This window comes from Mastigoproctus giganteus, chromosome 2 (assembly GCF_048544385.1).
Source record: "Mastigoproctus giganteus isolate SK-2022 chromosome 2, ASM4854438v1, whole genome shotgun sequence".
NCBI classification, from domain to species: Eukaryota; Metazoa; Arthropoda; class Arachnida; order Uropygi; family Thelyphonidae; genus Mastigoproctus; species Mastigoproctus giganteus.
The window spans coordinates 18,960,398-18,986,122 of record NC_143576.1 but is presented as its reverse complement, the minus strand read 5'-3'; the positions used below and the strand labels follow the sequence as shown (position 1 = coordinate 18,986,122).

Sequence of the window (25,725 nt, the reverse complement as noted above, 5' to 3'; positions counted from 1 at the left end):
CTGAAACACTGAAAAATGCAATAACATATGGATTGTCATAGACGGCAATAGTATATTTGAAAATCTGAATAGTAAATAACATTTACTATTCAGATTTTCTTTTGAACAATAGGTAGCAGTAACAAACCAATTGTGCAGTACTACACTCTGGGTAGTGGAGAATTAAAAAGACCTGGAGGTAACTGTGCAGTCAGATATGAAGTTATCTGAGCAGTGCAGACAGGCAGCTAGAACAGCTCATGGGGTCTTGTCCATGATATATGGAATTTTGCTAGCAGGGATAAGGAGGTGACTATTCCATTGTGTAAATCAATAGTCAGGCCACACTTTGAGTACTGCACGGATGTAGAGCTGCTGGAATGAGTACAGAGAATAACAATGAAATTGGAGTGGGGAACAAAGGATGCTCTTACCAAGAAAGGCTTAAGTTCTGCAAACCGCAGCATCTGGAAACTAGGCACAAGTTCTGCAAACTTTATTATTAAAATTTATGTTATATCAAAATAATCCAAATCAGCAACAAGCTGTACACATCTTAGTCATATTCACTGATGCAGACTATATAAACACAGCAGAAAAACAAATGTATCAAATGCAGAAAACTCTGCATTTGATACATTTTCAAATTATCTGTGGATGATTTTATAAGGCAGGAGTACTCACTTGTGATCTCTCTCTCTCTCTCTCTCTCTCTCTCTCTCTCTCTCTCTCTCTCTCTCTCTCTCTCTCTCTCTCTCTCCACATTTACACCAGTCTCTAGCTTTATGGTTTCTTTCATATAGTTGATCACGGCTAAATTGTCAGCTTGCAAGTATACAGTTATGAATTCCATCTGTTCAATTCCAAATGATACCACAAAATTTAACATTTTTTTTTTTTTTTTGTAGATTTTGTATTGTATACTCTTAGTGTGACTGTTGCAAGGTATAAAAAGAAAATTTATCTATTTATTTACAACTGAGAGAAATTATATTCCTCCATCAGTTGTGGTAAGATGTTTGTTAGTTTGTTTGGGGATTTATTAGGGGCATTAGCATCTATGGCCACAGTGTGCCAATTGTAAGATGTGAAAAGTTGTTTGTACTTTGGCTTAAATAATGGCAATCAAAATAACATTTGAAAATTATGTTAAAATTTTCATGTAAAGCATGATGATGTATAAATTACGAATAAAATCAGTATCAAAGGAAATCACAAAACAAAATAAAAAAAAAAAAAAAATGACAGAATAGCAATCAAATTTATCAAATTTTATTAATTTATGACGGTAACTAGCAGAAATTTAATACTTAATAGTTATTCATATAATCCATTGATATTACAATAAAATGTTACAATTGAATGTCACTTTTTATGTTAAAAAAAAAAACCCACTAAACTGAAAGTTAAAATTTTGGATGACCAATGTTAGCATTAGTAGAGGCATTTGATCCAAGAAAGCAAGCTTATGCAGCATCAGCCAAAAAAAAAAAAAAAAAAAACCACTTCCCTTTCACCCCTCTGTTCATTCGAAATACCTGTCCAGCTGAGCGTTAAACTTATTTAGGCTATAAACTTCCATGACAAGGGATGGAAGTCTGTTCTACCAACCAACCACCCGCTGGCTAAAAGCAAATTTCCGCACGTCTATCCTACATATGTCTTTCCTCAATTGGAATTCATGCCCTCTCAGGTGATTATTCTGAGCAAGAGGAAGAATCCCATCAGCATTGAGCATGCTCAAACCATTCAAGGCTTTATACACCTCTATCAGATCACCTCGCTGGTGCCTAGTCTCCAGACACTGTAATTTGCAAAACTTAAGCCTTTCTTCGTAAGAGCACCCCTTTGTTCCATTCACTAATCTTGTTGCCTTTCTCTCTACTCGTTCCAGCAGCTCTTCATCCTTCTTGAAATGAGACCTCCAGACCTGTATACAGTACTCAAGGTGTGGCCTGACCATTGCCTTATACAAGGGAATAATCACCTCCTTATCCCTGCTAGAAAAATTCCTATATATAATTGACAATACACCATGAGCTACTTTTCAGCCCATCTGCACTGCTCAGAGAACTTCATATCTGCCTACACAACCACCCCCAGGTCCCTTTCATTCTCTACCACTGTCAGTGTAGTACCACAGAATTGATATGTTGCTCTGGGGTTGCTATTTCCCATATGTAATACAGTCTGTCCTTGTATAGCACGATAGTTGTGTTCCCAGAAACCCTCGTGCAATGCGAAATCGTGCAATATAAACAACAGGCCCTATAGGAAAAGTGGGGTTATGTGCCGACCACCCAAGATTGAACCCACATTTGGAACCAAAGCATTACCAAACACAATAAATAATTGGGTAATTTTAATCGTTATAAAATACTAACGTATTTTATAACTATTAAAATACATAATAAAAAATAATATTATAATATATTTTTATTTTTATTATAATATATTAAATAATAAAAATTTATTAATAAAATAGTAAAAAATTTATTATATTAAATAAAATAGTCATAATAAAATGCTTACGTATTTTATTACGACTATTACGTAATAAAATATTTCTAATGCTTTTGCTTCTAACGTAAGCAAACTTGTTTTTTGTTTGATTTTCTATCGAAACAGATGACAGCCGTTCCATCTCTTACAATTCTTTGTGTCTTAATCTAATGGATTTTAATTACACTTTGTGTTGTTCCTGCTATGAAAGTTGTTTTTATTTTCTCTGCATTCTTTCAAATTCTCGGCGTTGCCTCATTTCGGTCTGTAGCGCGTGCAATATCACTTGGTCTTTCATTTTGCTCAAAGCGTTTCACAATTTCATATTTTTTCTCTATCGACAGAGGCGGACTGGCCATAAGCCTTACCCGGGAAATCCCAGTGGGCCGGTGTGATTTTGGTCATAAACCGTAGTACGAGGCCACTATAAATTTTCCCGGGTAAGAATTTTTGACCAAGTCCGCCTCTGTTATCGATATTGCTTTTTTTTATTTTTTTCTCTCTGAATCTGCAGTGTCTTCGCCAGGACGCTTCCTTTTCACACTTTTATATATTTTACTAATTTTTAGGGAATAAAGCACAATTACAAAACGAGGAGGCTTGATACACATAAACAAAGCCGCGCCCGTGTAGCAACTGAATAAACAACACCTTAAAGGCCGAGATACACTATTAACACCTCACATTTTACTAAAGCACATTTCTGGGGGTTCCTACCATAAACCAATTTCCAGTTGCGTTTCTGCTAGTGGAATTTGTTATAAACTGGTAGTAAACTCGATCTAATTGCATACCGATAGCTGGAATTGTGTTAGTTTTTACGTTATTATGGTGAAATGTGTTTCCCCTTCACTGAAATAAAAAACATAAATACATTTTCAGAATCTTCTCTTCATTCCTATCGTGTTGTGTTCGGTTGGGGTGATTCTGCGTTCGACTGCCATTTCTTGTAAACACAAAGGCGAATTGTGCATAAGCGAATTTGGTTTGTGTTATATAAGATATCGTTCCCCTATTTATAAATCGTGTATGATCGAATTCGTTTAATGTAAACACGTGTTATACGAGGGCCGACTGCACTTTACATTTATAAATACAGAAAACAATAATGGACCCACCACTGAACCCTGAGGGACTCCACTAATAACATTAGTCCACGCCGAGCAATGTCCATTGATTACCAGTCCCTGTCTTCTCCCCCTCAAAGGAGATTAGGCAGGCAAAGGCAGATTACGAGAAATCTTTGGCAAGGGATGCAAAGAAAAACAGCAAAGAGTTCTTTACTTATGTAAACTCTAGAAGGAAGGGGATGAATCAGATTGGTCCACTTGATATTGATGGGTCAACTGTTGATGATCCTGCTCAGGTAGCTCAGCTATCCCCCTCAACCGCCACTCTATCCATAGCAGCAATTTGCCTCCAATGCCATACTGCTCCAATTTGTGCAGCAGTCTTTCAGGTGCAACAGTATCAAAAGCCTTTCTAAGATCCAAGTATATAATATCAAAGTTATTCCTTGTATCCAGTTCTTTTGTGACTACATCATAGTATCCAATCAAATTGGTCAGGCAAGACTTCCCCTTAACAAAACCATGCTGTGTCTGAGCTATAACTGAAGTCTTGTCTAGATGATCCTGCAGTGCTTCTTTAACCAGTGCCTCCATTAATTTTCCGGGAACAGAAGTTAAACTAACAGGTCTATAATTACTTTTGTCAGCATTTGATCCTCCTTTGTGAACTGGAGTCACATTTGCACATCTCCAGTCTGTGGGTACCTCCTCTGAGTCCAAGGAAGCTCTCATAATTATGCTAAGGGTTTGTTTACTTCCTTTGCTGCCTCCTTTAATATAACTGGATAGGTCTCATCCACCCAAGGTACCTTTCTTGTGTTTATCTTCAACAATTTCTCCTCCACTTTACTCTCAGTTATTACAAGATTCTCTAGCTTAATGCCAGAGTTGAATACTGGAATTCCCCTCGCTGAATAACACCTCATGTGTGAATGTCGATGCAAAATATTCATTTAGTTTGTTAGCTACCTGAGCAGGATCATCAACAGTTGACCCATCAATATCAAGTGGACCAATCTGATTCATCCCCTTCCTTCTAGAGTTTACATAAGTAAAGAACTCATTGCTGTTTTTCTTTGCATCCCTTGCCAAAGATTTCTCGTAATCTGCCTTTGCCTGCCTAATCTCCTTTGTAACTACGGTTACAGATCAACTTGTATCTATCATAGGCTTCTGTGTCACATGTTAATTTGTATGTATCCCATGCATTTTTCTTCTCTGCCATATGTCTCATTAGTTCATCTGACATCGATTTAGGCCTAAACCTTGAACAATATTTCTTAGTTGGTATGTAAAATTTCTTAGTTGGTATGTTGGTATTCCAAGATAAGTTCTTTGAATGCTTCCCATTTTGAGTTTGCTGTTGGTAACATCATCAGTTGGTCCCACTGTATAGAATTTAAATTCTGTCTCAGACCATCATAGTCGCCTTTACGAAAGCAATAACCCTTCCCTTTACCCCTGATGGTAGTTACCTCTTTGAGTAAATCCCACTTCAGCACACTGTGATCACTGCCACCTAGTGGTTCGTTTATCTGCAGATTCTTAATGCATGAAGAATCACTACTGATAATCAAATCAAGAGTATTACTCCCTCTAGTTGTCTCCCGAACATGCTGATGTAGAAAACAATCATCCAATAAATCCACAAAAGTCTTGCTAGTGTGTGTGTGAACAGCCCCCAAATTCCAGTCAATATCTGGGAAATTAAAATCCCCCATTATAAGACTCTCTGATGTACTGGCCCACTCTTTTTACCTGTACAGTTTTTTATTATACTCATCAGAGTCATTAGGCCTATAGCACACTCCTACTCTCAATTTTGATCTCCCAATGCTTATGTCACACCAAACTGACTCGACACTGCACTTTACAGCGATGTCGACCGGCTTAAATTCCTTGGATTTTATGTGTTTCTTAACTAATAGCATAACCCCTCCTCCCTTCCTATCCTGTCTATCCTTTCTGTAGACATTGTACTCCCCAAATTCCAGTTCTGCATTCCTTATATCTGTGTGATATAAGGAATGCACGTCTCTGATATCCCAACAACATCTACCTTTGATGTTTTAAGCAATACCTCAAATTTATCAAATTTATTTACCAAACTCCTATCATTGGTGTACACGCAAGTATACATGCACCTGTTTCTATTCTTAGCTACCCTAACACAACCCATGTGTTTACTTGTACCGCAATGACTCCCAGCGGTCTCTGAAATATCTTGCATCTTGTTTTTCAAACTTCTGCTCATTCCAATAGAAGGAGTGCAAGAATCATTTTCACCTCTGCCAGTGGCTACTGTTAATCTATTAGTCTTTGTATCCCCCCAAGCTAGCAGTTTTCCAACCCACCTAACACTACCTCGATAGCATCTGAAAATATTCTTGCACCTTTCTATTTAAGTGTATCCCATCCCTGTAGAAGCAGTCTCTCCTGTTAACAAGTACTGTCCAGGCTGAAAAAAATTCTACCCCTTGAGCCTTGCACAATCTTTCCAGGGCGAAATTGATCGACAGGGCTCTCATCATATACTCACTCCTATCGTGTCTGGGCAGAATTGCAGACACTTTCAAATTCAACCCTAATTCACGGCTTTTTTTCAACAGTGACCTGCATTTGTTAAGTAATTCTGCCAACGGGTACAACTATATCGCCTTTTGTGCTGTTAAAAGATGATATCCGCTCTACGACGTCATCAACCTTTGCCCCTGGCAGATATACCCTGGTCCTGTTCCACCTATCCTTTTTACAAAGCATGTTCCCCGTTTCCCTGACAATAGAGTCACCAACAACTACCAGTTCCTGTGGGACCAGTGCATTCTGCCTTGGGGGCTGCCTATGTGTTGCAAGATGACCAAGTGCAAGCTCTGGCGTTGATGTGGGAAGCTGAGAGCTTGATGGGCCCGTCAATTTAGTTCCTTCGAGGGCATCCGCCCTGTCCTTCAAGCTTTCATATAGGCCCATAACAACGCTGAGTAGTTGCCTGATTTCGTTACACTTCTTGCATCGCGCACACACAAAGACATCCCCCAGGGCAATAACATGTCCCGTATCTGAATGCTCCACAAACATCATGCAAGCAGTGCATTTTAAAAGGCTGTGATTCAGAAGGCAACTGCCCCCTCAGTTTTTCTCTGAGCCACAGCACTTCCATTAGCTTGAGCCTTTTGCTTTGCTGCACTGGTCTGAGTCATGATTTCGATTAATTTCAATTTCAGTTCAAAATTATAACCCTAAACGTGTATCCCAACACAGTTATAACGGTATATATATTTTTCAGTGTCAAGTATTAATTATCTACGAGTTCCCTTTATATAACTTCCGTATCAGTTATGTATTAATTAATTATGTTACGTTTGTAATCTAAGTTGTTATATGTATTTAGTTAAAAGTACAATTTAATTGGCAACGAAGTTCAACAGGTTTAATAGATTCTACCAATCAATTGACAATATTATAACCTATACTATACTAACGATATCTAGTTCGGTATATAACGTATCGTATGAAAAAGGTGGTAAGTTACGAACGGTAAATCTACGGACACTTAAGTATTAATTAACTTTCAAATCTCGCTGCCTCAATTCAGAATAAACTAACATCTTGACTATATCTATAACCATGTACTTGTGCATGGAGGTTATATCCAGGATTACTAACAGCTACTTATAGAAAATAATTAGATGTAAAAATTGTCAATAAGCGGCTAAATATGGCTAAAAAACCTCTCGTTCAGCAGAGCTGCAACTTGTAACACATGGATATGATGCCCTTACCGATACTTTTATGCAATTACAAGGCCGAGTAAAGAATAAATACACCAGATTAATCAGAAAATCACAAAATAATGCTAAACTACTAAATTTAAATCAAAAGTTTTAGAAAAACAATAATTTCAAATCAATAAATAAGAAAAATCCACTTAGCGGCTTTGAACACATCTGGCTTCTACTAGCCTCGTCAGCAGACTGACGAGGCTAGTAGGAGCCATGTTCTTGTATTATTTCTGTTTCCTCATAAAATTGTTAACCCAGATAACCAGGAATTTACTGTAGCAATAAAGTCATGCACCATATACATAATGTTATTAAATTAAAGTTCAATTTAAAATGCTTAATTGTTTATTCAGGTTATACACTGACAAACAATGTTGCTATACAAAACTGGGTAGCATTCAAGTTTTGTTCGTAAATGCTCGTGTTTTCAAGAAGTGATGTAACATACATCTCACCTGAAACAAATCCTGCTTACATTCTAAGCAACATCTTCATGAGCTTGTTAATACATGATGGATTTTGTGTTGCAGTTCCACTAAAGACTGTGGCACATGAGAAACAAACTTCTTCCTTGACATAGCCCCTGAATTCAAGATCAAGAGGTCAAGGTTCTGTGGTGGCTGCTACAATCACATCACCATGACCACCTCGCTTGTTGGAGAATGTGACATCACATTATGGTGATAATAAGGTGAACTGCCATTCTGATAGAAGAAAATGTCTAAAAACTCAGTGAAAAGACAGTTTTTGGTGTCTTGCTACAGTTGGGATAATACCAGGAACAAGTTCTAGCATATCAAATATTAGAATCCTGTCACTCTCAGCCCTGCAAAGAAAAATGCTGTGAACCTTTGCAACACTCATAACACATAACACATTCACTTCAGGAGAGTCATGCATATGCTCAACTGTAAATCTAGATGTTTCTACTTCCCACATTCATTTATCATATCTGTTCACTTTCCTGCTTCACCACTAAGTGGATTTCACAAGGAAGTCTTCACCCATAATATCTCTTGACAAAATTCATATGCTCTTCATCTGTCACCATCTGACATAGAATGCAAAAATAGAATATTATGTCTTCACTTTAAAGCTGAATACTATATGCCTTCCCTTTAAAGGTGAATCTTGTATGTCTTCTCTTTAAGCTGTTTCTTCAGCATCTTGTACATTATGCCTTGTTGAATATGGAGTTCTTAACTTTATACAATAATTTACTGGTGCTGAAACATAAGAAAGTTAACACAGAAAGTAAGTTTGGAATCTGGAAATTCCAGGCTACAAATAATCTGGAGTCCCTAACTTACTTGACACATTGACCAAAGTAACACCTAGGAATCTGGTGCTATCATGGTGAAAGCATTCATAAAAAGTCAAACCCGATTCTTAGATGTTATCTTGGCCAGGTCTAGAATTTTCACCACGATCCTAGCCAGGTCTAGAACATATTTAAGGCAACAATGTTTCCACAGTGTTGCCTTGTATATGTTCTAGACCTAGTCAGGATTGTGGTGAAAAACACTCAGTGTTTGTGAAATGTGTGCAAGCACTACCTAATTGGCTAATCTGCTAGAAGGCTGTTATGAAAATCACGTTTCTAAATGATAACTCACAACGGTTGCTGAACGCATTTCTTCAAATGAAAAACAGGATAATCAACGATAAGGCTATCTGAAGTTGTAACTTTTCAGAAGCCACTAAGTGGAACTTTTTTCATTGCCTAAAAAATTATTTTTCTGTAAATTTTGATTTAAAAGTAGTAGTGTGTAGTTGTTATTAGTGATTTTAGTTAGTATACTGTTTGCTATTAGGATTTTCTAATTGCCCAAGAAACCACAGTTAACCTCTGTGGCCAATTTGTTTGTATGGATAAAATGTTCAATTTGTACCACCACAATTTTGTTAATTAATTTAATTAACAAATGCAGAGCAATGTTGAGAAAAAGTTGCAGGTTAGGATTGAAAGTTGGACAGACAACTTGAGTAATCGAGACCCACTAATTTTCATAAAATTGGACAAATGCTAAAAATTTATTGTAATTTTTTCTTGTAGGGGATCTGCGATCTCATTATGGATTTAAAATAAACTTTGTGGACTTTTTTGAAAAGGGTAGTATAGGCTATTTTTGGAAATTTTAAAGGAATATTAAATTTTAGGAATATTATCTTACCTGAGGTTCAGGAATGGCTGCATTCAGGTGAGTATGATTCAGAAGGTGTTGAAATTGCAATTATATGGAAGGAGGACGAAGGAAAAAGCCAGCTTTTGTCCTAAATCCTTGCATGGGGGAGGAGTAATTGTAGGCATAAAGGGGGATGCCTACAGTTAACCCCATTCAAGGATTTAGGACAAAAGCTGGCTTTTTCCTTCGTCCTCCTTCCATATAATTGCAATTTCAACACCTGAATTACACCTCACCTGGATGCCGCTGTTCCTGAAGATTTTTTTTTTTTTTTTTTTTTTTTTAAGGAGCATTAGCAACTAAGGCCATATTGCTCCAGGAATATGCGGTGGTCATTCCCTGACCTTTCCGCATCCTCCGTATTTGGTGGTGACGGGCTCGAACCTCGGTCTAATCAAAAAGCGTGTGCTACGGACTGCTGCTCCTTCCCACCTGGCTACGGAGGCACCCGGTTCCTGAAGAAAACCCCAGGTAAGAGTATCCTTACGTATGAATACCTATGAAGGAAGGTTGCTCCAGAAAATGGCAGTTGAATGAATAAACGAGGAAGATGAAAAGTTGGTTCTGTGAGTTCGCAGTTGGACAGGAAATGTATGTTGACGGTATGAGTTCGGACTGTTTTGAAAGAGAGAGAGTGGGAATTATAGAAACCAATTCAAAAGAACAGTGCCCATGGAAGTATCTGTAGAAGAGGCATGCAGCAGAAACAGTACGTCTATGAGACAGCGACTGGAGAGACTCTGTTAGAGATGAATCATTAATTAACCTAATTGCCCTCTTCTGAATGGAATCAAGAAGCCAGAGAGACGTTTTGGGGGCACCACCCCAGATGTGGGAACAATATTCCATGGCAGGGCAGATTTGTGATTTATACTGAGTGAGCAGCTGTTTGGAAGAAAAGTAACGCCGAGAGCGAAAGAGAAAACCAAGTTTTTTTAGATGCAGAGGAAGCAATATTTGTAATGCGTTTTTGCCAAGAGAGATTAGAAGTCAGGGTAATTCCCAAAAGAGAGATATCATTTTGCCTAGAAATCGGAGTGTCACTAAAGATAGGCATAGGAGCAGAAGAATCCTTTTTTACGAGATATAAGACAAGACTGAGTTTTAGAAGGGTTGAAATAAACTTAGTTGTCTTTGCCCCACTGGAGAATTACCTGAAGATCGGCATTTAAGGAATTGGTAGCAGATTTTCGGGAAGTTGAAGCTCATTGAGCAGGGCAAGGTTTCGCAAAATGGAAAGTAGAATGCAATGTGCTATCATCAGAAAAACTATGGATAGGATTTCCAGTCAATGGAAGAAGGTCATAAATATACAAGAGGAAAAGAGTGGGGGAAAGAACTGAACCTTGGGGGACACCGGCATTAGTGGAGAAGTTAGAAGACAGAGAGCCATCTACCATCACCCTCAGTGAGATAGCAAGATTATACACTAGCTGATCCGGAAGCCTCCTAGATAGTTACCAATAGGTTCGGTCCGGTGTACTAACTAGCGGCTGGCCTGCGAACACCGTTTTAGAGCTGTAACCTTGAAATGTAAGGAATATTGGATCTCACCACGATGTTCATCTTAACCTCAAAAGTCATCAATCATACTGCATGATGGAAGAGATAGGAAAGGGTTGACCAGAACTTAGCTCTAGAGACTAAACATGGGTTCCACCACTTCAAGCCTCCAATAAGCAAAGTGGTGGTATTGCACCGGTTGATGAGAGAGTTATCTACCACCTAGTACTGCCTGGTAACATAGAGGGGCGGCATTTCTCCATGTGGTGTGGGCGCCACATCTCGACCCCTGTTTACGTTGTTTCACACCTGGGTCGTCACCCACCATGTACTTGTGCATGGAGGTTATATCCAGGATTACTAACAGTCCCACCATCTTGAAGGTGGAAGCAGAGGATTTGGTTGTCACAGACCGTCCATACTACGCCGAACTTGGGTCCACTTGACTTGAGTGTCATCCGAATATCAGTTTCATCAGCGTTTTAAACTCACAGGTAGCAAGTACAGCTTGCCTGGCATATCTGAGAGAATGTCTGTGACAACCTCAAGGTCTAACTTTAGGACCTCCACATATTTTTTTACTCTATGTTAGGATTGAAACTGATGAAAGTGACTGTAATCCTACTCAACTACGATAGCAAGTGTATGAGACTAGAACCATGTTAATCAATTCGGCACTGGAGAGACTGTGCAAGTCTTGTGCGGTAGTATTTTTCTCAGAATGCTCTCTGCCTGTTAACTTTCTATATCGATGGGATAACACTTAATTATAACGGGACAAGAATACTTGCTGATGCTATCGAGGCAGTATTAAGTTGGAAAACTGATTGTCTCGGGGGGGGGGGGGGATACACAAACTAATAGTTAACAACAACCACAGGCAGAGGTGACAGTGATTCTTGCACTGCTTGTGTTAGAACATGCAGCAGCCTGGAAAGCAAGGTGTTGGAGATTTCAAGACCTGCTGTTTTGTCCTCATGGAATAAGCAAATATATGGGCTGTGTAAGGGTTACTAAGACTAAAAGTTGCAGTATACTGGTATGTACACTAATGCTAGAAGCATGGTAAACAGATTTGATGAACTTCAAGTACTGTTCAAATCATCAAATGCAGACATTGTGGGAATATCAGAGACATGGTGTCACTCATATGTAAGTGATTCAGAATTTGAATATGGGGAGTACAGTGTGTAAAGAAAGGGTAGACAGAAGGAGGGGTTATGCTGTTAGATAAGAAGCATATAAAGGTGATATGAAACCTAAGGCAGTGTATTTCAGTGGACATGGGCAACAAGTGCAATGGTTGAGTCAGCTCTGCAAAATTCCCACCACTGCTTCTTGGTACAAATTTTGCATTTTGGTAGTAATTTCTTAAGTTGTAATTTTTTTTTTGCTTAACTAACTGTAAATTTTATTAAAGAAACAGTTTTAAAAGCCCTAATCATATAGCTTAGCTAATTTTTGTATTTATTTTTTTGTTGTTGTTGATATGGGGGTTTGATGGTGCATAAGCTACTTTGGCTATAATGCTTTTGTATTTATCTGAGTATTTAAATAGTTTTAGCTTACTTATACGTAAAACTGGTTCTTCCATATTTTTGGCAAGAACTTTGTAGAGAACCTTCAGGGATCATTTTGTTATAAATTATAATAAAGGAATAGTTTTTGGAGCATAACTGCATAAGGTAGTTTATTTATTTATTTTTTTCAGCTAAATATTTAAATACTTATAATTTTTGTTGAATGAGAATGTTATATTCTCAGAAGTTGTAAGTTTTTTATATTTTAATAGCTCCTTAGAATGTTATATTCTCAGAAGGAGGCTATTCTGTGATAGATTCAAGTCATTTTCAAGGCATTTTTTGTGTGATAATATAGATTTTTGTTTAACAAACATTGTTATCTGTAGTAAATGAATAATCTTAAGTGCTTTAATTTTATAAGGATTTTTTAAGTGCTTTTAATTTTATATAGATTTATTTTTGTATTTATATAAATATTTAGAACGTTAAACATAAAAGTAAAGTTGGTCATTTCCACTGCACAAAAATTGCAATATTGCTATAGCAAGAAATTTTAAAAATCGAACCAGAAAGAAAGTACAATTGTTGAATATTTTCTTTTGTGAGGTTCTGTGGGCATATAATTAATACTGTAGTGTATTATAAATTTTACTACATACTGCTGTAGTAACTGGGAAAAGTGACTGCTCTTACTATTGTACTGCTACACTGAGTGATCACTGAATTATGACTACCCCTATGAAAACTGAATGCGACCCGTTGACCACGTGAAGTATGAGAGTGCGGAGTCAATCGACCTACGTAGCAAAGATAAGGTATCAGTGGTTCAGTAGGTAGTAAAATTCCGAGTGGGATGGGTAAAAGGAAGGATTTATCGGACTTCGATAAAGTACAGATTGTGGGTGCTCGACGAGCAGTTCGAGAGAGATGCCGTAGTTAAAGTGTACCGGGACTGGCATCAAAATGGTCAAACAATGACCCGATGGCAGGTCAGCGAAAGGTTGATGTATGAGGTGAGCGCTGAGTCTGACGACTCTTACAGGCGAACCGGCACAGCACCGTTCAAGAGTTGACTACCCAATACAACATGTGCCAACCTGGAACAATATCTGCATGACCATGTGTCGCACGCTCGCACGTATGGATATACCAGCAGATGACTCCTACAGCATCCTCTCCTAACCAAGATTCATTGGCATAAAAGACTCTCCTGATGCAAATAGCATGCAAGTTGGAGGTTAGAAGACTGGAAGAAGGTGTGCTGGTCAGATAAGTCACGTTATTTACTCCACATTGTGGATGGTCATGTATGGATTTGGCATCAACAACATGAGGCTCTTGATCCATCTTGCATAGTATCAAAAGTGCAGGCCAGTTTTGACAGTGGAGGCGGTTGTATGGTGTGGGGCATGCCTCACTGGCATGAACTTGGGCCCTTGGTGCATGTGGAACAACATATCACTGGTCTCCACTATCGTCAACTGCTTGCTGACTGTGTACACCCCACTATGTTACACTTTTTCCCTGAATGGCGATGGTATCTTCCAAGATGACAATGTGCCGAGCCATCGGGCACTTGTTATGCAGGAATGGTTTGAGGAACACAGTTATGACTTCCAGCATGTCGATTGGCCTCCGAACTCCCCCCGATATCAATCCCACAGAGCACTTGTGGGACACTATGGAAAGGCACATCATGCATCTGGATACACGAATCACATTCATTGCTGACCACATCACACACAGCTTGGTTGGCCATACTCCTGAATGCTTCCGACATCTTGTTGAATGAATGCCACGTCAGATAGCTGCTGTACTGAGGGCAAAAGGAGGACCTACAAAGTATTAGTAGGTGGTCATAATTCAGTGATCACTCAGTGTATATTATATAGCATTACTATATTGAGGTTTAGGGCCATAGGACTAATTCAATATAGTTGGACAAAACAGAGAGAGAGACAGAGAGAGAGAGAGAGAGAGAGAGAGAGAGAGAGAGAGAGAGAGAGAGAGAGAGAGAGAGAGAGAGCGAGCGAGCGAGCGAGCGAGCGAGCGGACATGTGCGAAAATTAAGCAGAAGTTTAACATTTCATTGTATAAGCTTGAATGCTCTTTGAATTCTTCAAGCAGATCTTGAACAAAGAGATAAGTTCAGCAAAAAAATATTATAGTAAGATTTTATGTTACCACTCTTTATTGGAATCTTTCTGTCTGAAGCCAAAGTTTCCCTAAAACAGAGGATAAGAATCTTCAACCACACAAGCTACTTCACCCCTTTTGCACTTACAGATATCTTTGAGATTACTGATGTCATGGCAGCACAATTATATTTCAACTTTTTACATCAATTCTATATTCAAAAAATTGTTCTCAACATGAAAAACCCCCATTATCATAACCGTCAACAATTGTTTTTATTTCAGAGCTGGAAACACAAGACCTGGCCACATTCTAGAAAAAGCTAAAATGTAAATGGGAGATTCATCAATGATATTTTAATATCATCCAAAAATCCAAGAAGATTGGAGGATGATCTATCCTATCCCAACAAGCAGCAAGCTTAATGGGGGTTAATTAGGGGTGGTTAATGGGTGGTTCTTAGTTATCACTTGAATTTCCATAAGTGCAAAGCCAGGAATGTAAAAAGACTTGCTGCAAAGGCCATCTGCATGTACTGCTCACAAAATTTCAAGCAAGAACTGAGTTAAATTCCTAGAATAAGTACAAGCACAGAAGATGTATAGTTTCCCAAGAATAATGAATAAAACAGCAACAACTCCTGAAGGATGGCCATTACAGCCAGAAAAAAAAAAAAACATAAATATATTCAACCAAGAGAATAGGAAGTTGAAGAACAGATTCAGGTTTTCATCTCTGACCAAAACCACAGACTGCAAGTGCAACACTACATGCGTGAATCTTATCATTCAGTAGAAACAAGGCCCTGTGAATATGGTTATCTTTAGGTCACACCTTTAACATATTACCAGTTATTTTAGGAAGAAAAACATAATTTGACAAAAGGAGGACTCATAGAAATATTTCTAATCCAGGAATTGTAATACAACGTTAACAAGAATGGTTATGGAGTCCCATACCTAACTGGACAGCACTGCTCCCTGAGAACTAAAAGGATCCCTCCACACCCTCTTGATAAAATCAGAGAAATATGAATAAGGACTACCCAGTACCATGTGTAAGCATCCAGTCGACCCACATCCAGAACACCTGAAATTTCCATACCTAGCAAAAGTAGCAAAAACAAAGTATGTTTGATTTGGTTCCTGACATCACATTTACCAAAGCATGCTGAATTATTCCTTCTAATCCCAGTTTTGATAGATAAAGAGTTTCTACACAATATCAGGATCAACAAATAGAAAGAAATATGAGCATGTCATGAAATAAGAAATGAAATGGTTTAGTGCACCAAAAGTTAGAGAAAGGCTAATTTCAAGAACCTATTGAACTTGTCTTGCCAGATCACCTGATTTGCCTGCATGCAATTTCTTTTAGTGAGGTTGCAAAATTCACATATACAAAACAACCAATTTGGAAATCACTTAAAAATAAAGCTATTCAGATTAACTGAGAAATGGAATTTAGCAAAGAGTACAACTGCTATTATATCTGGTTCATGTGTTGCTGGTATGATGTTCTCCACTGTTCTGGATACAGACAAATTAATCATGTGTATTAATGGGATTAATGATCAAGCCACTCATTCACCATAAACTATGCCATTAGTAATTTTATTACTTATGACATGTTTTGGTAGAATTGCAAGTATAAATAACAATGTTTTCTTAAATAAGTAATAAATTTTCTTAAATGACAGTGTTGTACCACAGGAATTACTAAAGTAAATAATAATTAAATTTGAAGGGAAAATAAAAAAGAAATAAAAGTAGCACTCCTAGCCATTAGATCTCAGTTAATAAATCTTACCCTCTTACTGACAATACTGGTGCATCTCCAGCCATTTTCACAATATAAGGAATAACCCCAGAATCATTTATGTGTGGAAATGCAATTGATGATGTGCTGATATGACCCTACAAGAAAATAAATCAGAAAACAACACTGTATGTTCAGTCTACAGGAACACACGTTTATTGCTAAATCAATTCTACTGAGACCGATTTCTGCAAGGTAATATTCACAGAGAATTTGGTGGTAAAAGAACTTTTTAAAAGTCAGTGAAGAGTAAGTTAGTAATAGTAAATGAATTAATAAAACAGTTAAAAGACAAGAGGGTGATATCTGAAAGGAAAAGGTCAGGTGAGGGGGAAGATGTAGAACAATGTTGGCCGAAAGTGTACAACTACTATTTCTCTAAAGTCCAATAATATCTACTGCACAAGTTCTATAATCAAACCACTTAAAAATAAAATATGATATAGAACATTCAGAAGAAAAAAGGTATCAATCCTTACATAAGATTCAGACATTGCAGCCTCCTCTAGCATTTTGCTGTTACAGGCTGAATTTGGTTCCTTTTTCAATAAGATGAAAAAGGAAGGATCAAGCTATTTAAAAATACTCACACAATGAACACCCATGCTGAAAAATACCTACAATTAGGTGTTGTAAACAAGGAATCACTAACCCAGTCTTTCTCAAACCCAGTGTTTTTTATTTTAATTCATACAATGCCATAATTTGAGGAAAGACAGATGTAGGATAGATGTGCGGAAGTTTGCTGTTAGCCAGCAGGTAGTTGGTTGGTGGAACAAACTTCCATCCTTTGTTGTGGAAGTTGATAGTCTAAATAAATTTAAGGCTGAGCTAGACAGGTATTTGGAATGAATGGAGGGGAGGGGTGAAACGGGAGTGTTTTTTTTTTTTTTTTTTGGCTGATGCTGCATAAGCTTGCTTTCTTGCATCTTATGCCTCTACTAATGCTAATTTCTGTTAATCAAATCTAGAGGGATTAATTTTTTCAACAAATCAAATGCACCAATAAAATTCTTAAAGAAAACTTCAGTGCCTATGCATTACAAATTTTTTTACAAAAGGGAATAGGTACCTGTTGTAGTGGCCATCACATATTAACTAGTCCTTAATACTCATGACAAGCCTCTGTGGAAAGTGGTCTTGGAGTTTCAAATGAGCACCTTTTCTGATGAAAAATGGTTGTGTGATATAATCATATGTTATTAAAGTCTTAGCAGTTTATCAGTTAAATTACTCAGATTGAGAAAAGACAGTAGTGTATTAAACCATCAGTAATGTTAATGAGAACATCACAGAGTTCCTCCCTCTTGATTTTCAAAAAACTGGACATCAGGTAAGTGTAAGCCAGAGGGAAAACTTTTTTTTTTTTTTTTTTAATCAAAACACAGGAGGAAAACAGATTTTCTGGAAAAAGCAGAAAACTTTTTAAACTCCACACCACGCTATAAATTAAGTTTCACTGAAAATACATGCATTTTACACATACTGTATTAAAACTATAAGATTGTTTATCAGTACAGTATGCTCTCAAACACTCAACCTCCGGAAGAAAAAGAACTTCTGGACTGCAAACCTCTGCTTAAAGCAATCCTACAGAGGCCAAATAAGTTAACTCAAGGCATGTTATTTTCATTTAGAAAGTGTTCATATTCCCTTTTTCTGGGTAGAACAGCCAGTTTTCCTGCTTTGGCCATTATGGCTATCTTTTGTTTGGCAAAGGAAGTATTTTATTACTGCATGTGACTACATGGTACACAAATTCCCACTGAAAAACAACTGTTCATATAGATACTGAAGTAGCATAAATATCATCAACTGGCAGTTCAATATTTTCAGATTTGAAATTTTTTGTTTTGGAAAAGTTTCAAGTACTTCTCAGTATCACTGAAGATAAAGAAATAGATGACAAAGATGTTTTGTAGCATCAATTCTGTCAGTTTCTGTGTTATACTATACCTTGGAAAAAGGAAAGATATGAAGTATAGTGATTGGTTGGGGGAACTGACAAGGGCTCAAGGAAGCTTAAAATATAACAAATTATCCCCAAGTCATGCTTGGAATTTTAATAATTCCTCATAGTTTAGTGACAGTGAATATTTAACAAGGTGAAAAAAAAATTTCTAGTAAAGCTTTGGAAATGCTCATGAATGTTCTCTAGTCTAGATGGCTGAGACACAGTTGCAAACAGAACTTTGACTGACCATTTCTAAAGAGGGCTCCATTATCTTTCTTAAAACAATCATAATCAGTTGATATGTCAATTCAAAAAGAAATACATGTAAAGAAAAATTCTTGATAAATTTAAAAACATACTGTACTGCAAAACAATTATAACTGTATTTTAAAATAAAATGCATATATTGTCAGTGAAATTTCATTTCGAGTCCAAAGTATGGATTTTAAATAAGCTCCTACTTTATTTGAAAATATCCTGCTTTCGTCTTTTTTAAGATGAATTATCTTTCTTAAAACAATCATAATCAGTTGATATGTCAATCCAAAAAGAAATATATGTAAAGAAAAATCCTTGATAAATTTAAAAACATACTGTACTGTAAAACAATTATAACTGTATTTTAAAATAAAATGCATATATTGTCAGAGAAATTTCATTTCGAGTCCAAAGTATGGATTTTAAATAAGCTCCTACTTTATTTGAAAATATCCTGCTTTCGTCTTGCATTTTTGAAAAAAAAAAAAAAAAAAATCTCTGGTTTCCCCCACAAAATCTCCTGTTTTCCTTCTACTAGCAGTAACTCAAACTCCAACTTTTCAAAATTCAAAATTTTGCAGATATGCTGTACAGAAAAGATCTGGACATACTCAACACTATATTTTGGGTCTAAGTATATGTATCTGCCAGAAACAGCATAATTCAGTGTCTGAAGCATTTCAAACATTTCTTGTTCATAATCTGTATATGGAAACACACAAGCAGTCTTTACTCCATCAGAAGAAGCATTTTCAGTGTCCTAGTATATCAGGGATGCAGTTGTCCCTGCATTATCTTCAAACTGAAATACTTTGCCAGTCTGCACAGATGGCTAAAATTCAATATTTTTGAACATGATACTGTCTTTATAGCCAATATTACATCAGAGCAGCAGAGCTCTCCCAATTTCCAACACATATGTAGCGGGGTTGCATGCTGTGCAGTTGGATTTGAATAATATACAAATTTACTATTTCTACAAAAAAAATTATTATACGAGGGGCAGAAATAAAGTTCCGCCTGTTGCCTTTGCGATCGTGTTTGATGAGTTTAAATAAATGAAAATGTTATGTTGTAGTTCAAACTTCCTCCAACTGATGACAGTACAGAGAATGTCCAGTAGGCTGGGAGGTTGCAAGTAGCAGCCAGTTTCATCACTAGTGTTAATGTTCTGTGTCACGATTTTACAATGGAGCAAAATTTATCAAATTTTCCTTTAAACTGGGAAAATCTGCAACAGAAAACATACGAAACATTAAACTGTTTATGGTGATGAAACGTTAAGTCATAACAGTGTGTTTGAAGTGGTTCCAATATGAACGTGAGCATGTTTATGATGACCCAAGAAGTAAGAGTCCATCAACTGCTCAAAATGAGGACAGGGTTGCAAAATTTTTGGAAATTGTGGCAAGAGATCATTGTTTGATGCTCAGAATGATGGCTGACGAGTTGGATAAGAATAAAGAGATGATTTGTCAAATTCTGCATGGAGATTTAGTGAAAAGGAAGGTCTATGCAAAATTTGTGCTGAACAGCCTCATGGATGAGCGGAAGCAATGAACAAGAGTGTCATCATTCAAAGACTTCATCCAGACTTGTCAGGAAAATCCAAATTTCCTTGTCTGTATTGTGACTGGAGATGGGTGTTGGGTGTTGTGGTATGACCCAGAGAGGAAGCATCACAGCATCCAGAGGACTTCAGAATCATCACCAAGGCTCAAAAAATTTTGTTTAGAGAAGTCCAGGATTAAGACAATGGTTATCATGTTTTTCAACAAACATGAGTGTGATTCTAAAGGAAATGCAAAAAAAAAAAAAAAAAACAAATTGAATCATATTCAGTGTAAGATCTTATATTAGGATATATTAAATTTTGGTAGCATTTTTCAGATTACACATGTATTTGCTTCAAATCATTTTGTAATATACTATATGTTTGGTATATGGTTTCAAAAGGTCATAGATGCCAATTTTAGTTGCCATTTTTCAGGTTACATGTGAATTTGCTCCAAATTATTTTGTAATATACCATACTTTTGGTTATTACCCATTCTTCCAACAAAGTCATCAGCACGCTTTCACTTTCCTGTACTCCATCAATATCATTAATAAAGATTAAAACAAAGTGGGGAGGGGGGTCCAGCACTGATTAATAAGGGACTTTGCCTGTTGCACTAATCCTCCTTCAAGAATGCTTACCTATGACTATCCTCTATCTGCTCTGTCTTGTGGCCAGTCCTTGATCCAACCATGGATCTTCCCTATAAATGAAGATGGTTTCTCTTTATACAGTGACCTGAGTCTCAGTATAAACAGAAACTTGTGTTGTGAGAGACAATCTCAAAAGCTTTGATGTAGGGAATTTTGCCTGTTCCAAAATTTAATTGTTTAGTCTGCTGAACCAAGTAGTTGTGTGGGAGCAGACAGGCCAGTCTACAAAATAAATGTTATTTATTAATTTTTGGTTCAAAGTTAATGGCTGCACTCTCTTTCTAAATATAGGAAAAGTTTTATTGAGCAATTTTGGAAATGACAATTATTGCCTACTTGGAATTACATGTGTTAACAAGTTAACTGAGTGTTGATGCTTATGTGCAAGGAGGTTTTAAGCCACATGGATGAAAATCAACCCAACTTCAAGAACTAATTTTTTTCTGATTTTACAAAAGAAAAGTTAGATATTTTTGTCAAGTAACCTTCAACAGTGGTTGACCAACTAAGACATAGTGAGAAGAGAACCAAAAAAAAAAAAAAGTCTCTACCTTCACCAATCCAGAGTGACTCAATCAAACATATCTGAATTTGTTTTAATAAGGTCATACAGATCAAGCTGGAGGCAAACATGTTTAAACTTCTGTCATCTTCTGTTTTTGTAACTATTTTTGCTTTCTGCTTCATCACACTAGTTTTGGTTTCAATGCAAGTATGTTTCTCAACCTTTTCATTTTTTTTTTTTTTTTAAATTTTATTCCTACGACAGCCTAGAACCAGGTATAAATTGCCATAAGCTAACAAGGTACACTTCCCCTATCTTCCACTGTAATACCGTATAGCCATGTCCTCAGACTTGACCTTAACTTATGATTGGTCCCAGGAGAACTTCACCTTGATTTCAGTTTTAGTTGTAAAGTAATCCTAATCTGACATTATGTAATCATATATACATGTATGATTAAAATTTGTTAGCCAGTATCTTAGTGTGTGAAGCTGATGGTGTAAAAAAAGGCAACAATTCAGGAGTATGAGTATTCATTCATTTGTATGAGAATTCATTTACATTAATTAAGTTGCTATTCGATATACCATTCTTTTGCAAATTAAAGACAATTACTGTCTATTAAATGATAATTAATATTAAAGCCATCTATTAATTGTATTTCAGGTTCATGCTTAGCAACAAAAACTTAAATGTAAAGTAGGATTATAAGAAAGCTCAATATGATTAAAGTAAAAAATCTCTGTAATTAAGTTACCAACCACATTTACTTGTTCTAGTCTCTTTTTTTAGTGCTTAATTACTCACTTCTACATTTTTGATTTACATGTCCAACATTATACTAAAAGAACAACTTACTTCAGGTAGCCACAAGGATAAATGAAGCAGAATGTTGGCAGAAACCAAACTATAATATTAATTGGTACTGCCTTGATGGTGGTCATTAGTAGCAAAGGCTGAAATGGGATCTGTCTTCCTAAAAAAAGATAGCAGATCCTTTTGGGAGGCATCCATTAACAGGTCCATCAGAAAGTCTAACCTTCAAGGGAAAATATTGTAATCAATGAAGAAAAATGCATGGGATGCATATAAATTATCAAGTGACTCAGAAGCCTATGGCAGATATAACCTAGCCTGTAATCACGTCACAAAGGAGGTTAGGCAGGTGAAGGCAGATTACGAGAAATCTTTGGCAAAGGATGCTAAGAAAAACATCAAGGATTTCTTTACTTATATAAGGAAGGCAACTCTAAAAGGAAGGGGATGAATCTAATTGGTCCACTTGATATCAATGGTTAGACTGTTGATGATCCTGCTCAGATAGCAAACAAACTGAATGAGTATTTTGCATCTACATTCAAATTAAGGTTTGAAAATGGCAGAAGGTTATCAAATTGTAGCAGGGTGCTTAATGATTTTGTAATAACTGAGAGCAAAGTGGAGGAGAAATTGTTGAAGTTAAACATAAGAAAGGCACTTGGGGTGTATGGGATCTATCCAGTTATATTAAAGGAGGCAGCAAAGGAAGTAAGTAAAAACTTAGCCATAATTATGAGAGCATCCTTGGACTCGGGGGAAAGTCCCCATGGACTGGAGATGTGCAAATGTATCTCCATTTCACAAAGGGAGATCGAAGGGTCACACGAGTAATTACAGACCAGTTAGTTTAACTTCTGTTCCGGGTAAAATAATGGAGTCACTGGTTAAAGATGCATTGCAGGATCATCTAGACAAGAATGCAGCAATAATTCAGACACAGCATGGGTTTGTTAAGGGAAAGTCTTGTCTGACAAATTTGATAGGATATTATGATGTGGTTACAAAGAAACTAGATGCAGAAAATAATTTTGATATCATATATTTGGATTTCAGGAAAGCTTTTGACACTGTTGCGCATGGAAGACTATTGTACAAATTGGAGCAGAATGGTATTAAGGGTAAGTTGCTACAATGGATAAAAGGATGGTTGAGTGGGAGAAGACAGAGGATGGCAATCAATGGGTGCTGCTCTTTGTGGACTAATGTTATTAGCGGAGTCCAATTGGGTTTGGTGTTGGGTCCACTGTTGTTTTGTATATTTATCAATTTTTTTTTTTTTTTTTTTGTTATTGGCGCATCAGCTTCTGTGGCCATAATGCACCTCCCAAGGTTTTTACATTTTACTCTGATCCAAGCCTGAGGCGGGATTCGAACCCACGACCTTTTAGGCATGGTATAAATATTTAGTCATGAAAAACAACTAGTTCTGCTCACGAGGCACCTGACTGGTGGTGGCCACGGTGTGGAAAAGACTTGAGTTCGAATTCCCTCAATGACGGAAGGAATTATATATATATATATAAAATTGTGAAACATTATATATATATTCACACTGGTGTTTAAAGAAAGTGCATCACCCCTTGAAATTGTAATTGTTGTCCGAATAATGTAAGTATATGGCAATATTTCTTAAAGAGTGCATCAGATAAAATTGACACGTGTAAGTGAATTACAGTAAGTAAGAGCATGCTTATATACTTTCAGCTATATAAGCATGCTCTACAAGAGTTGCACTCATTCCTTGCTTGTGTCAGGATGGCGAGCTACCTGCTGTTGATGCCACAAAAAGAGAGTGCTATTGTTCCTTTACTTGAGGAAGGATGTTCTTCCTGTCATACTGCTTTTAGCACCCTTTCACCATGGAAGAGATCAGCAATGCAGCAGACCTAATAAAGGGAAATAGATGCCTTGGACCGGACCTTCTGGAATCTGAAATTATCAGAAAAATGGTAGAGTATGCTCCGAACTTACTATTAAACCTATATAACCTCTGTCTAAGAGAAGGTACCTTCCTGACTTCCTGGAAGATGGCAAACATTAAAATCATCCTAAAGAATCCAACAAAGCCACCACACCTTCTGGACTCCTACTGGCCCATTGCACTTTTCACAGTTATCAGTAAGCTATTTGAACGACTACTGTACACACAGATCCAACATTACTATGACGAGGCAGGCCTGGCCTCAGCAAACCAATTTGGCTTCAGACGGGGAACCTCTGCTGTGGACGCCTTAACTCACCTCCTGACCAAGGTAAACAGATGTAATACAAAGTACTTCCTAGTGATAGCCGTGAACTTCGCTGGGGTGTTCGACTCACTTTGGTGGCCGAGCATTCTGGTGAGGCTGCGTGAAGCCAACATGCCGGAAAACCTCTATAACACCATCAATTGTTACCTAAGCAACAGAACCATCAAAGTCACTGCCACCTGTGGTACACTCTCCAGGCATGATCATCGGGGTTGCCCTCAAGGTTCGATCCTTGGCCCACTACTGTGGAATACTGTCTTGGACACCTTTCTTAACGTCAATCTCCATGAAGTACAATCTCAGGCATTTGCAGACGATCTCATTCTGACGATACAGGCAAACTCAAGAGCCGTTTAGAGGTCCTCGCAAATCGGGCCCTGACAACTCTCCAAGAATGGGCAAACCGAAATCAACTTAAAAAATATCCCCCACAAAAACAAACTCCATCCTACTAAGGGGATGCCTTGATCTTAGGCGGCCTCCGCAAATAAAAATGGGCAGGATACAATCAAATTCTCCAACCAACTGAAATACCTAGGTGTGATATTGGACCAAAACCTGTCATTTCAGGTCCATCTGAAATATCTCCGTAAAAATATAAGACACTACGCAGCCATGGTTGCCAGGGTCACGCGTAAAGAATGGGGCTTGAAAAAGCGAGTCCTCAAACTGTTCTACAAATCTATCTTCACTCCGATCATCATCTATGCATCCGGCGCATGGTTTCAAAAAACTACAGCAGCAGTAAACAGATGTATCACAGACCAAATTCACAGATCCATCCTCCTAACCATCACTCGCGCTTGTCACACGGTGAGCATCCATGCCCTGCAAGTGCTTGCAGGCATTCTCCCGCTGGACTTCGAAATCATACAACGCGGCCTACTGTACTACCTAGACAAAGGTACCCCACAGACGTTTCTGGGGTTCACTATTGACCTAACCAGCAACAGAAATGTGGAAAAGAAGAGGATACAAACTCACCTGCACCAGGAATGGCAAGAAAAGTGGAGCAACTCTCAAAAGGGAGAGATCACAAAGAAATTTCTACCCAATATTGAACAAAACTACCCAACCTCACCCAACTGGTTCTCCCCAGGTCTACAAGTAACGTACCTCTTAAATGGACACAGAGCGATTAATGCCAAACTGTCTCTACTTGTGATCCAGGTTGATCCAACTTGCACTTGTGGGGGGGGGGGGGGCTGGAGAGCTGGAAGTACCTCATGTATG

The 25,725-nt window shown here is 37.5% G+C and overlaps 1 protein-coding gene across 1 annotated transcript in view; it reads right to left on the bottom strand.

The window, feature by feature from the left end:
• rictor (rapamycin-insensitive companion of Tor) overlaps positions 1–25,725 on the bottom strand; it is a 707,794-nt gene that overhangs the window by 181,790 nt on the left and 500,279 nt on the right. Inside the window, exon 24 of the mRNA XM_090388323.1 lies at positions 16,488–16,594. Within this exon, the coding sequence (XP_090244449.1) occupies positions 16,488–16,594 (107 nt within the window). The remainder of the gene's footprint in view (positions 1–16,487; positions 16,595–25,725) is intronic.